Source organism: Enhydra lutris, unplaced genomic scaffold, assembly GCF_002288905.1.
Source record: "Enhydra lutris kenyoni isolate GAN:26980312 unplaced genomic scaffold, ASM228890v2 scaffoldscaffold24, whole genome shotgun sequence".
In the NCBI taxonomy this organism is placed as follows: Eukaryota; Metazoa; Chordata; class Mammalia; order Carnivora; family Mustelidae; genus Enhydra; species Enhydra lutris.
In genome coordinates, this window is record NW_019154108.1 from 16,955,941 (window position 1) to 16,970,045 (window position 14,105).

The window sequence follows — 14,105 nt, forward strand, 5'->3', positions numbered from 1 at the left end:
TGACCCATTCATTCTTTAGTAGGATGCTTTTTAGCCTCCTTGTATTTGAGTTCTTTCCAAATTTCCTGTTATGACTGAGTTCAAGTTTCAAAACACAGTGGTCTGAAAGTATGCTAGGAATAATCCCAATCTTTTGGTACCAGTTGAGACCTGATTTGTGTGTGCTAGTATGTGCTCTATTCTGGAGAGTGTTCCATGTTCACTCGAGAAGAATGTGTATTCTGTTGCTTTAGGATGCAGTGTTCTGAATATATATCTGTGAAGTCCATCTGGTCCAGTGTGCCATTCAAAGCCCATATTTCCTTGTTGATCTTCGGCTAAGGTGATCTGTCTGTTGCAGTGAGGGGAGTGTTAAAGTCCCCTCCCGTAACTGTATTCTTATCAATGTGTTTCTTTAATTTTGTTATTAACTAGCTTATATAATTGGCTGCTCCCAAGTTAGGGGCATAAAAATTTACAATTGCTAGATCTTCTTGTTGGATAGACCCTTTAATTATGATACACAGTCCCTCCTCATCTCTTATTGGTCCTTGGTTTAAAATCTAATTTGTCCAGTATAAGGAATGTTACCCCAGCTTTCTTTTGACGTCCATTAGCGTGATTCATGGTTTTCCACCCCCTCCCTTTCAAGCTGCAGATGTCTGTGGATCTAAAATGAGTTCTTGCAGACAGCATATTGATGAGTCTTGCTTTTTTATCCAATCTGATACCCTGTGTCTTTTGAGTGGGGCATTTGGTCCATTTCCATTCAGAGTAACTACTGAAAGATTTGAATTTAGTGCCATTGTCTTACCTGTCAATCGACTGTTAATGTCTGTTGTCTCTGTTCCTTTTTTTCTTTTACTTGTGGGCTCTCCCTTTGCCTAAAGAACCCCTTTTATATTTCTTGCAGGGTTGTTTGGTGATCACAAAATCTTCTAGTTTCTATTGTCCTGGAGGGTTTTTATCACTCCTTCTGTTTGAATGACTTCCTAGCTGGATAAAGAATTCTTGGCTGCATAATTTTCTCATTTAGCACCATGAATATATCCTGCCAGTCCTTTCTGGCCTGCTAGGTCTCTGTGGATAGGTCTGCTGCCCATCTAATCTTTGTACCATCATAGGTTACAGACGTCTTGTCCTCAACTACTTTTGGGATTTTAGCTTTATCTCTGAGACTTGCAAGTTTCATTATTATATGTTGGGGTGTTGACTCATTTTTATAGATTTTGAAGGGTGTTTTCTGTGTCTTCTGTATTTTGATGCCTATTTCCTCCCCAAATTAGGGAAATTCTCCATTATCATTTGCTTCTGTGTACCTTCTGCCCCCCTCTCTCTCTTTCCTCTTCTGAGATCCCAATTGTTCTGATATTTTTTCACTTTATGTATCATTTATCTCTCGATTCCTCCCCTTGCGATCCCATAGTTGTTTATCTGTCTTTTTTCAGCTTGTTTATTCTCCATCATTTAGTCTTTTATATCACTAATTCTGTCTTCTGCCTCATTTATCCTAGCAGGTAGAGCTTCCTTTTTTTTTTTACATGTCACTAATAGCCTTTTCAATTTCGACTTGATTAGATTTAAGTTCTCTTATTTCTCTAGAAAGGGATTCTCTAGTGTATTCTATGCTTTTTGAAGCCCTGCTAGTATCTTTATAATCATTATTCTGATCTCTAGTTCTGACTTCTTACTTATATCAGTACTGATTAGGTACAGTAGTACCTAATTAGTACAGATTAGGCAGTCAGTACTGCCTCTTATTCTCTTTTGTCAGGTGAGTTTTTCCTTCTTGACATTCTTGGAGAAGGTGATCATTTTTCTATTTGTAGAATTGTAGCAGTTCTTTTCTTAGGTCTCTGATTGAGTTTGCAGGTGTTTAGAATAATTTCAAAGCTATCTCAGTGAATTTCTGGGACCAAAAAAAACTACGGTCTCCTCCTCTGCCATCTTTGAGTCTTTGGTCATATTAATCTTCTTGACAAACTCATGAGAATTGATATTATCACCATTGACCAATAAGGAAATGGAGATATGAAAAAATAAAATAATTTTATCTCGAGTAGCTATGATTTGAATTCTGGTCTACAGTATTTGACTCCAAAGCAAAGGCTTTTTCTACCCTGTTATTTTTAAATTATTAAATATGCTATGTACTATAGAGAATATAAAGTTAAGAAGTAAGTAGTTATTTAAATTAAGGATAAGGTAGTATATAATTAAATTTCAAATGAGTCTAATAAATAATTTTGTGGTTATATAGAAAACTGAGAAATCTTTAGCCAAATTGAAATATTTGGCACATAGTGGGTTCAAAATGAAACAATGATTCAATAAATTTATGAATAGGTAAGGATTTTGCTTTTAATATTAAGTAGAATGTGAATTGGTGGAAAGAAGGTACAAGGCCATTTTAGGTATGGGGCAACATAAGCCAATATGAAAAAGCAAATTTGTGAAAGACTAATAAAATTCATCAGGAGATAAGAATTAATGTTTAAAAAAGAGCACTGTAGGTTAAGGAAGAGTGAGTTGGAGACCAGATTGTGGTGAAGAACTTAAATTACAAGGCTATGGTGTTTGAACATTATAGCTATTAGAGTACTACTGAGTAATAGTGGTTACTGAACATTTTTATGGGCATACGGACAATAGAATGTAATGGTTAAGACTGTGGGGTTTGGGGTACCTTGGTGGCTCAGTTGGTTAAGGGACTGCCTTCGGCTCAGGTCATGATCTTGGAGTCCCGGGATTGAGTCCTGCATCAGGCTCCGTGCTCTGCAAGGAGTCTGCTTCTCCCTCTAACCCTCCCCCTCTCTCATGCTCTCTCTATCATTCTCTCTCTCAAATAATAAATAAATAAAATATTAAAAAAAAAAAAAAAAAGACCCTGTGGGGTTTGGAGCAGAACTGTCTGAGTTAAAATCCTGGTTCTGCCCTCTACTTGCTTGGTAATCCTGAGCAAATTACTCAGCCTCTCTGTGCTGTAATTTCCTCACCAGTGAAAGGGGGATAATAGTTTTTAACTCATAGAACCAGTGGGAGGATTAAATGAATTTTTACATGTAAAAATAGAGAAGAATCCTTAGCACATAGTAAGCATTCTATAAATACTGTTACCATTAATATGACATTACCTTGTTCACTTGCTTTTATTTTCAATTGCTTTCATGCATACCATGTCTTTTAATTTTCACAGCAACTCTATGAGAGAAGTATTACTATAATCAGTTTAATAAGAGAGAGAGAGCAAAGCCAGGGAAGTTATATCATGCCAGAAATACTTAGCTGACAGAACTGATCTTTTGGTTCTAAACAATTTTGCTCTTATTCTCTATAATCTAAGAAACTAATGGAACAATGGACTAACATGCCAAAAGTCAAGTTTTAGGAAAATTGTTCTGGTGAAATTTTGCAGAGTGAAATAAAAAAGGGAAAGAATCTGGAAGCAAGTTTCTCATGCTCTTGAGATGATCTAGGCTTAGGTTTTATTTGTAAAAAACTTTTTACGCCAAAGACTGTGTCATTGAGTATTAAGAAAAAAGACAGCTAGAGGAGACATTATGAATTTTCTAACTCACCAATTAATTGATTTTTTTTCAGCTGTATTTAAACTTGAAACAGATAGAAGTATATGGCCCTTGATAAGAATCTATCGAGGTGGCTTTCTCCTGATTGAATTCCTTTTTCTACTGGGCATCAACACATATGGTTGGAGACAGGCTGGAGTGAATCATGTGCTCATCTTTGAACTTAATCCAAGAAGCAATTTGTCTCATCAGCATCTTTTTGAGGTAATCAAAGCAAGATACAAAGTCCCATGAATTTATTTCACATTAGCTATATATAGCTGTTTTCGTGGATACTGAAATCCATCTTCTACTTGAAGAAGATTATTGACATAATATCTAAACATTTATCCTACCTTTGTTTTATTAAAGATGTATCTGAGTAATGGTAAAAATAAAAATAACAATTTTCTCTTTGTCTTTCCCATCCTTCATCAGATTGCTGGATTCCTTGGGATATTGTGGTGCCTGAGCCTTCTGGCATGCTTCTTTGCTCCAATTAGTGTCATCCCCACATATGTGTATCCACTTGTCCTTTACGGATTTATGGTTTTCTTTCTCATCAACCCCACCAAAACTTTCTATTACAAGTCCCGGTTTTGGCTGCTTAAACTGCTGGTAAGTCCAGAAATTTGTCTACCATTTTTAGAGTGGCATATTGGTCATTGGCTTCCTCCAGGTGGAAACCCAGTCTGCTGTACTGTACAACTCCAGAAGGCATGGTTCACTTCATAGTCTATGTGAGTGGTGCTCTAGAGCCAGGGGCGTAGAATATAGTGTAATTGGTACACCTTATATTGTACTGTGCAGTGGCCCTGGGAAAAACACTCATGCATTTTTTTTCCTCCTAAAAAAGAGGATGAAGTGTCCAGATATGAAATGATTTTGCAAATTAATAATAATTAATTCATGATCAATTTAAGTACTTTTAAATACAAATTATTTAACCAGCTGTGATAATATGTAGAACTCTTTGAATTTCTTTTTTTTAGAAGTGGTGAAACTATTATTTTCCTGTAAATTGATAGTAGTAGTGAACCATTTTTATTGTACAAAAGATTAGTTCTCTAAAATCAGTAAGAATATCTTACCAGATTGACATCTTTAATTTGAGAAACTGATTTTGATTATTGTTTATAATAAATTGCATTTCTTTTTCCACTTTACCTACTTCTTAATGATCTCAAAATCATACAGTGTCAGCAATAGTATATAGAATTTCTTGCAAAAATAGCTACTGTTATTTTTTGTGATAGTGTAAATATAGCTTGGGGAAGGACTTTTGCTTACTCCTGAGTTAAACCAGCTCTATTTTCAAAAGTAATCAGGAATGCTCTCCTGTACTTCTTTCTTTTTTTTTTTTTTTAAAGATTTTATTTATTTATTTGTCAGAGAGAGAGAGAGGGAGAGAGAGCAAGCACAGGCAGACAGAATGGCAGGCAGAGGCAGAGGGAGAAGCAGGCTCCCTGCTGAGCAAGGAGCCCAATGTGGGACTCGATCCCAGGACGCTGGGATCATGACCTGAGCCGAAGGCAGCTGCTTAACCAACTGAGCCACCCAGGCGTCCCTCCTGTACTTATTTCTTAGGTTGTGAATGACAACTAACAGTAAAGTGAAGATTAGTTATTAAACTAACTAGACTGTACACATACTTTCAGAATTCTTATAGTTATTGTCTTACTTTTTTTTTTACCTTAGGAAGTATACTGCCTTGAAAATTGTAGTTTTAACTTCTTTTCCCTTTTATATGACCATTAAGTTTAGCAGAGGTTTTTTTTGTTCTTACCAGTACATTTCCTATATCTAGCATTAAATTTTTTTAAATCTGAAGACATAAATTATGGCTTTCCTATTAAAAAACATAGAAAGCACACAAGTAAAGAGCTAGTTATGTCATAGTACAGGTTAAGTATGTATAGCAATCACGAAAAGAAAATGGCCCAGATCTCCTTGATTTTTTTTTCCCCTAAGTTGATTATTATTTATTTTTATTTCTTATTTCTTCCAGTGGCATTTTTATCACAAATTGAGAATATCCCTCTTTTCCTCCAGTTTCATTAAATATAATAAATAAAAGAGCAAATCATTCCTATTAAGTATAGCACCACTAGGCCTAACTTTGGGTCTAAGTGTGGAACTTAGATGTACAAGGTATTTTGAAAAGTGTGAAATCACCTTGCATACATTTGGTCATCATTTAGAAAACATGTTTTTAAAGGACTTTTTTTATGACAGAAAAATTTGAACCAGTTTTTTTGAAATTTATATTAAAAATAAATCATGTCCAGTTAGTACCATATTAGATCACCTTTTTATTTTGAGAGCATTTGTCATTTTATTGCTAGATTTTGTAGAATTTTAAAACTTATTTGCATAAATATGTAGTATTCTTCTGGTTAGAAGGAAATAACTTTAAGATTATAAATACCTATTATCTTCTGCCTCAACTATTGTGAAATCTCTATATAGTTATTTTGAAATGAGGTCTGAAAGACTCAGAAAACTCAGACGTTAATATGGTTTGCATTATTGCAATAACAGAATAATATCATTGTGTACATTGTGTGTAAAGTGAGCATTTCCCCAGTGCATCCTTCTCTGTTTAAATAGTAAGCTATGATTCATGCATGACCAGTTAGTCTTATTAGCAGAACGATTCCCCATTGAGTAGACATTTATCGATGCATCTGCTGTGTGCTAATAAATGAGGACTTATTGATGGAATAGGTTGGCAGTGATAATATAATAAGGAATAACAGAATAGTAAAATGCACCATCAGAAGCAGTGAAATGACAAAGAAGCACTATGGTTTGTTATATTTGTAATAATAATTGTATACAGGAAAAATGTTATTTATAGAGCATCTTAATATTAATTGGCCTATTAACTTATTTTAATTCAGATCTTACTGAGGAAACTTAACCTGAGACTTATATCTAGTGAATTAACAAAAATATTTCCACCCTAGTTATATTTCTCTTTTTTAAAAGCCTCATCATAAAGTAAAAGTATATTTCCTTCTTTTTTTTCCTTTAATTTTCAGTGGAAAAGAATATATATCACTTAGCCATAGTGGTAGGCACTTGATGTCATTTATAATCATATTTAAATCTGAATCTATGGAATTTATATGCTATAAATCTCCACCAAAAAGCTAAAAAAATTTTATTAGAAATTCATTTATTTTGATACTTACATGTCAAATTAGTAGTTTATTTGTATTAATTAGGTCATAAATCTCTGCAGATCTGTATTTATCCTAATTGGAAATTCAACTGGGAAACATAAGCAATGGCTCAGATTTTCTTTAAAAAAAAAAAGAAAAAATTTATTCTAAAAGGCTACTTAACGTTTTTTTTTTAAGATTTATTGATTTATTTTAGAGAAAGAGGAAGAGAGTTGGGGGGAAAGGGGCAGAAGGAGAGAGTCCTAAGCAGAATCTATGCTGAGCATAGAGCCCAATGTGGAGCTCCATCCTAGGATCCCAAGATCATGACCTGACCCAAAACCAAGAGTCAGATGCTAAACCAACTGAATCACCCAGGCGTCTCAAAGCTACTTAAAGTTTTTAAATTAAAGTCCTTTCCTATATAATTTGGAAATTGATTTTTCCAATAATTTCTTTTGTTTTATAGTAAAGTGTTTACACATGTCTCTACTGTGAGAATAGAGAGGTATTCTCATTAAATAGTGCACTTTTCTGGACATTTTTATGTGCTAATTTATTTCATCCTTTAATAACCATAAGGTTGGTTCTATCAATCAACATTTTATAAATGAGGAAACTCAATTTCAAAGGAGTTAAATGCATAGCCAGTAAGTAATGGAGATGGAACTGAGCCTAGGCAGTCTGGTTCTACAATCCGTACTCTTAACCACTGCCATTTAACAGTGAGACCTGATAGTGACCTTATCTAAGGTGTTTAACTTTGTTCTAGTGGTTCAAATTAAAGAATATAAAAATCAAAGAGTGTGATTATTCACAAACCTCTAAAAGTAGAAATTAAACTTCATTTCCTTAACTATCTGCGTTAACTTAGAAAATGATGTTAGCGGGGGCGCCTGGGTGGCTCGGTGGGTTAAAGCCTCTGCCTTCGGCTCGGGTCATGGTCCCAGGGTCCTGGGATCGAGCCCCACATCGGGCTCTCTGTTCAGCAGGGAGCCTGCTTCCTCCTCTCTCTCTCTCTGCCTGCCTCTCTGCCTACTTGTGATCTCTATCTATAAAATAAATAAATAAAATCTTTAAAAAAAAAATGATGTTAGCGTATATCCTTTGTAATACCTTATTAGTGGCTTTTTGTGTATGTGGGTAAAACACCAGATTTTTTTGAATTGTTGCTAGCTTTCTTAATACTGTTACCCGGTGAATCATTATCATTTTAATCAAAATCACAATGTAGAAGTTGGAAGCCCTTAGCCAGAATTAGAACGGAAAGAGGAGAATTCTCTTTACTCCAAAAAGGGAATTCAGATAAATATAAGAAGAATTTGAGTATGTGTAAATGTCAGGAGTTCAGTATGATCTGTTTATTTTCTACCCCCCTCACCTCTACCCTATCTCTGACAGAGCTACTTGCTCTCCCTTCTTTGTATTTCTAGGATATTTTGTGTATCTATCTGTAATAGCACTTATTACACAGTGCTGTCATTATGTCTTTAGGTACCTATTTACCCAACCAGACTGGCTCCTTGAGAGTAGAAACTATGTTTTATTTTTCTCTGTACTTTCACAATGGCTGACATTTGGTAATAATTAATCTTTGTTAAATGTTGTATAACTGTAATTATATTGATTCCTTCCTTAGTTGTATTATACCAACATTTACTATCCCCTCCTTTTTTCCTTTTTTCATTTTCTCTTTTCTATAAATTTTCCCTTCCAGTTTCTATTTTCATGGCATTCCCTTTCTTTTGTAATCCCATTTACCTATCTCTTAGTGCATTCTCCTCCTCTTCTGCTCTTAAGGAGGTTTTCTTTATTAGCTAGCTTTTGAGGCTGGATTTGGCAGATTATGAGAGGGATGGTAGCCTGTCTCATGTCCACAAGAAATTTGCTCTACGCTGTCGTTTTCATGAAAGTCCATGACTAGGGATTGAGTTAGATTTCCTGATCCTTTTGATGTTATATCTTGAATTATCCTCTTGTTCTCTCTCTTTGAATCTTTAAAGTCTGCTCTGCACCCCAGAGTTTCTTAAAATACTATATAAACTGGTACTAGAACCTCTTCATGCCTAGTTAACTAAGATCTCAACCACTAAGCCCCACCCCTTACCCCACCCCCCCAAAAAATGTATGGTTGCAAATGATATAGCTTCTCTCTCTGGGTTATTGTACAACTTATTAAAAGAGCAAGAGAATGATCAAGAAATTGAGCCATGGACTCAAAATATATCAGCTCCAGAAAATATTGCAAAGCCTGTACTATGCCCTGCAGATATCTGGACTAATTTCCAAAGACCCAGTCCAATACCTTTCATAGATAGTTGGTGTCCAGGATGGGTTCATAATATAGCCATTTATCTCCATCAAATAATAAAGAGAAATGTTTATAAAACAAATAGAAAGAACCAGCCAAGTGTGAGGGGAAAGAGCCATTAGTCTCCCATGCTTAATGTGTCTACTAAATGAATATAGCTAGATAGAAAGAGAGCTGTAATTTTAATTTCTCAAAACTACTGCTCTGTGAGAATTCCTTGTATTAGGAGTTCATTTTTACCTGTTTGAGATAAAAAGGGTCTGACAGGTTGAGAGTAAAAGCTGCCTTCATCCTATCTTCACTTTCCTTAGGGCCTCTCAAGGCATTCTGCACAATTGGAGCCTGTTTCTAATGGTTACATTAGTATCTAAGTCTTCCTTTCTTTGCAATGCTAGATTTCCCTTTGCATTGCTAAACAGTCTTCCACAGAATAGGTCAGGATGAGTTTGTTCAAGGTCATCTGTAAAAGGGGGATATGAATAGTATCAGGCTCATAGAATTGCTTTAGTTAATGGATTATGAAAAATACATTATGAGAAAAATATATAACATGGATTAGTACACAGTAAATTTAATCTGAATTCATTTGACATTGTTTTATAACAGTGGGGATATGATTTGATGATTTTTATGGCATAATTTCAAGATAAATACCATTATTAACAAGGCATTAGTGAATTAAAAGTGACTTTGATTTAGAGAATAGGCAGGCATGCTTCAGGTGATGTACTATTCTTCCTTTCCTCTCCCTTGTAGGCAAAGAAGAGCTTTGTATTCAGTTAGGTAAGCTCTCATCGCAGCTAAGATGGGAGGATATTCCAGAAATTATCATAGCACATGGGTCCCTAGCAAAATTTACCCTAGAGCCTAACACTAGACATCCTCTCTGTGCTTCCATCTTCTGCCACCCTCTGCTTTCAGCTTCAACTCTTCCCACCCTCTCTGCTTTCTCTTTTCTAACTATAGCTATTCCTGCCTTCTCTATCCTACTTCAATTTCCTTTCTTGGCTATCTATTCAACTCATTCCCTTCACTACTAATGCTCAACCTAGCCACTGTTGCCAGGTCCCTCCCTGTGTTAGTGATTGGTTCATTGGTTTCCATTTTATCAACTAAAATAATCATGCTGCATGGTCAGACAAAAATTAGAGAAATTTAATATGAATTTTCTTGTTTCTGTGTTTTTAAATTTTTTTTCATTCCCCCAGTTTCGAGTATTTACGGCCCCCTTCCATAAAGTAGGCTTTGCTGATTTCTGGCTGGCCGATCAGCTGAACAGCCTGTCAGTGATATTGATGGACCTGGAATATATGATCTGCTTCTACAGTTTTGAGCTCAAATGGGATGAAAGTGGGGGCCTGTTGCCAAATAATTCAGAAGGTAGGGTATGAATGTGCGTCCGTACCTCTCAACTGCCAACGTAAATCAAGAAATATTGGGAATGAGAAATTTAAGATCATGGTGAAAACTCATCCAATAATATTACAAACTTAATTAAATGTATTTGGCACTCTTTTAGCAATCTCTTTATCTGATACAATTTGGCTCTTAAATTATGTTATGATTTTAGCCATCCATTTGCCAAGAGATTTGCAACTTACACTTAAAAGAATTCTAAAACCAAAAAAAAAAAAAAAAATTCTAGTACATTGGTAGTTATATCACGAATGCTTTAATGCCAACAGTTTCCATCACAGTATTGCTGTATTATGAGCAAAAATACTGATTATTTAGAGTTAGATCACATGCTTTGAGAAAGTCATCATGGATTGTTTTTTAATTCTTACTGGGGATCTTGTTTTTTCTTCTGGCTCTTTTCCCCACGCTTGGTGTATGCCAGGAGTTCAAATTATTAAGGAATTTTGCCTTAATGTCAAAGACCAAATTTAGACAGATTATGTAACATCTAATAAAAGTTAATAAAGCCAGTGGCAACACATTTTCATTGATTGCCAGCAGACCACAACTCTGTTGCAGCGTGATCACACTATAATGCACCCTCAGAATTTGAAGAAAATTTGATTTACCAACTCCATTCTTCTCATTTAAAAATATAAACTCTGCTCTTCCTTAAAAAAGGGTGGAGTAGAGCGTGTATAACCCATTGCCATAAATTATGGAACTAATATTTTTCCTTTAATTAGTGTACTCATCTTCTAATTTTCCTATAGTTTTATCACATTGCAAAGAAAGTGATTCAGAACAGGTAGTCTGAAATATGAGAGAGCAGATTTTCCCTGTAGGTTCACCCTATGGAATTACCTTCTTTCCTTGGCTTATCTATCACTAAAAAGTTTAAGAACGTAGTTGTTGCAAAAAAGAAAGAGATTCTGAAACACAGGATTCTTGCTTTTAGGGACTTTTGATAGTGGTTATAATATATAATGAAATGATCTGAACAGGTTATTCTCTTAAATTACAATTTTTTTCTCTTTTGAAATCTTCACAGAACCTGAAATTTGCCACAAATACTCGTATGGCGTGCGGGCCATTGTTCAGTGTGTTCCCGCGTGGCTTCGTTTCATCCAGTGCTTGCGCCGGTATCGGGACACAAAGAGGGCCTTCCCTCACTTGGTCAATGCTGGGAAGTACTCCACAACTTTCTTCACGGTCACGTTTGCAGCCCTGTACAGCACTCACAAAGGTATTCTGTGACTGCGAAGAGATCTTTTAAAACCCGAAGATTTTTCACTACTTATATCTGTTTCTTACTCTGGTTGCTCTTCCATTTGTCATGCTCTTTTTTTCCATTGAAGTTGGAATCCCCTCACTTATACTACTTTGTTCTTGAACACAATTTTAGTCTCATTCCAGTACTTACTAACATGTACCGCCAAAAAGAGTCAAAGTCATCCAGAAGAGGAAGGATTTGTGATAATGTGTAAAATCCTGATTATGTTTAATTGTGCTCTATCTTAGACACCTTGGGCTTTCATTTGGTTTTTTAGACCCTTGTTCATTACTGAGGTTGGGAAATGCTAGGTGAAAAAGATTCCCTCTGGCAATCATGTATATTTTTAATCGCATTCCTTCACCAAGTAGTAAGGATTGTTTCCAGCCCATTTAACTGCAAATTGAGTTCTCTGATCTCTCTAGTTTCTTATCTCCATAGCAACCAGTTATTACTTGAGACTGCTCTTCTGTTGGGAGGAGAAAAAAGCTTTTAGGTTCTGAGCCACATGCAGTCAGTCCTTTTGAATTTTTAACCTTTTTCCAAGAACTGTCAATCAAACCTCTTGCTTGCTTTTACTAAAATGCATTCTGTCTTTGTCTATTTAAGTCAGCTATCAGCCCACCCCTTTGAAGCTGCACCCTCATCTGTGGGTGGTAAAGAAGTGTTACTTATTGAAATTATTATAATTATTTTTTAATACTTAAGTAAATTTTTTTCAGTGACTTTTTTGAATTGAAATACTGTATTTTAGGAGCCTTAACTAGTAGCTCCTAGCTACTTAGCTAAAGTATGTCTGATGGTCTTGAAAGCCTGGGGTACTGGTGTTTTTGTGAGGCTTGCAGTTTGGTCTAGTAGAACACTTTTTAGCATACTTCCACTTTTTACAGCAGATTCTGCAGTTACAGTAATATTGATAATGCAGCCAATAATTTTATCATTATGTAGGCATTCTGATTAAATGATATAATTTAACTAAGTGCTTCCGTGAGAGAAACACATCCTGAAAGCTCCCATAATTTTAACTCTTGCTAAGGAATGCTATTCTTTAGTCTGGGCAAGCATCATGATTCACAAGGTTGTCACTAGACAATTTATAAGTCAGACAACTGATTTGATACATGGTACCTTATGCCTTAAGGGCCCTTTAGTTTTCTCCCATGCTGGGTAACAAAGTGGTTTTGGTTGAATATTTTAGGATATAAGTTATCTTTAACTATACTGATACTATTCAGGATGAAGCAGAAAATCTGAATTCCTCAAATCTGTGCCAGCTTCACATTTAATAACCTAAAGCTAGAAGCATGGTTTGGATTGTATTGTGATCTTCAGACTTTTTTTTGTGCTCACATATTCCTTCAAAGAATTTTTAAAACTATATTATTATCATTTTTATTTTATTAAACTATTATTTAAACTATATTCTCTGACATTTTTAAATTTACATCTGAAATTTTTATCTTAAGTTTATTTTTTTTTAAGATTTTATTTATTTATTTGACAAAGAGAGAGATCACAAGTAGGCAGAGAGGCAGGCAGAGGGAAAGGGGGAAGCAGGCTCCCCACTGAGCAGAGAGCCCAAAGTGGGGCTCAATTCCAGGACCCTGAGATCATGACCTGAGCCAAAGGCAGAGGCTTAACCCACTGAGCCACCAAGGCGCCCCACATCTTAAGTTTAAATAATTTCCTAAAATGTAGTTTACATTATATTTTAAATATTCAAAAACAATTTTTTAATTTTTTTTAAGATATATTTATTTGACAGGGGAGGGGGAGGGCAGAAACAGTGTGTCTCGAGCGGACTGCGCTGAGCACAGAGCTGGACAAGGTTCAGTCTCACAACCCTGAGATCATGACCTGAACCAAAACCAAACTGAACAATTAACTGACTGAGCCACCTGGGTGCCCCTTAATATTCACATTTTATTTTATTTTGTTTATTTTTAAAGATTTTATTTATTTATTTGACAGAGAGAGAAAGGGCACAAGCAGGGTGAGAGGCAGGCAGAGGGAGAGGAAGAAGCAGGCTCCCTGCTGAGTAGGGAGCCCGATGTGCGGCTCAATCCCAGGATCCCGGGATCATGACATGATCTGAAGGCAGATACAACTGACTGAGCCACCCAGGTGCCCAGATACTCACATTTTAAAATAAAACTGCTAACCATTTTTATTAAGCGTATCCAGGTAATCTAAATATAAAAGCATGATACTTACCATGGTTTATTGTTTTAAAAATAAAGCAACTTGGGGCGCCTGGGTGGTTCACTCAGTTTAGCATCTAACTCTTGATTTCAGCTCAGTTCCTGATCCCAGGGTCATAGGATGGAGCCCCAGCATCGTGCTTGGCACTCAGCATGGAGTCTACTTGTTCTTCTCCCTCTGATCTTCTTCCTGCTCCCCCCACTCCCACT

At 35.7% G+C, this 14,105-nt stretch overlaps 1 protein-coding gene across 2 annotated transcripts in view; it reads left to right on the plus strand.

The window, feature by feature from the left end:
* Positions 1-14,105, plus strand: part of LOC111150808 (xenotropic and polytropic retrovirus receptor 1) — a 241,263-nt gene that overhangs the window by 181,214 nt on the left and 45,944 nt on the right. The window contains exons 8-11 of one of the 2 annotated variants that reach the window (XM_022508418.1): positions 3,580-3,770; positions 3,984-4,163; positions 10,232-10,403; positions 11,473-11,667. In XM_022508418.1, coding sequence (XP_022364126.1) covers positions 3,580-3,770; positions 3,984-4,163; positions 10,232-10,403; positions 11,473-11,667 — 738 coding nt within the window. The remainder of the gene's footprint in view (positions 1-3,579; positions 3,771-3,983; positions 4,164-10,231; positions 10,404-11,472; positions 11,668-14,105) is intronic. The other variant, XM_022508420.1, reaches the window with a different exon arrangement.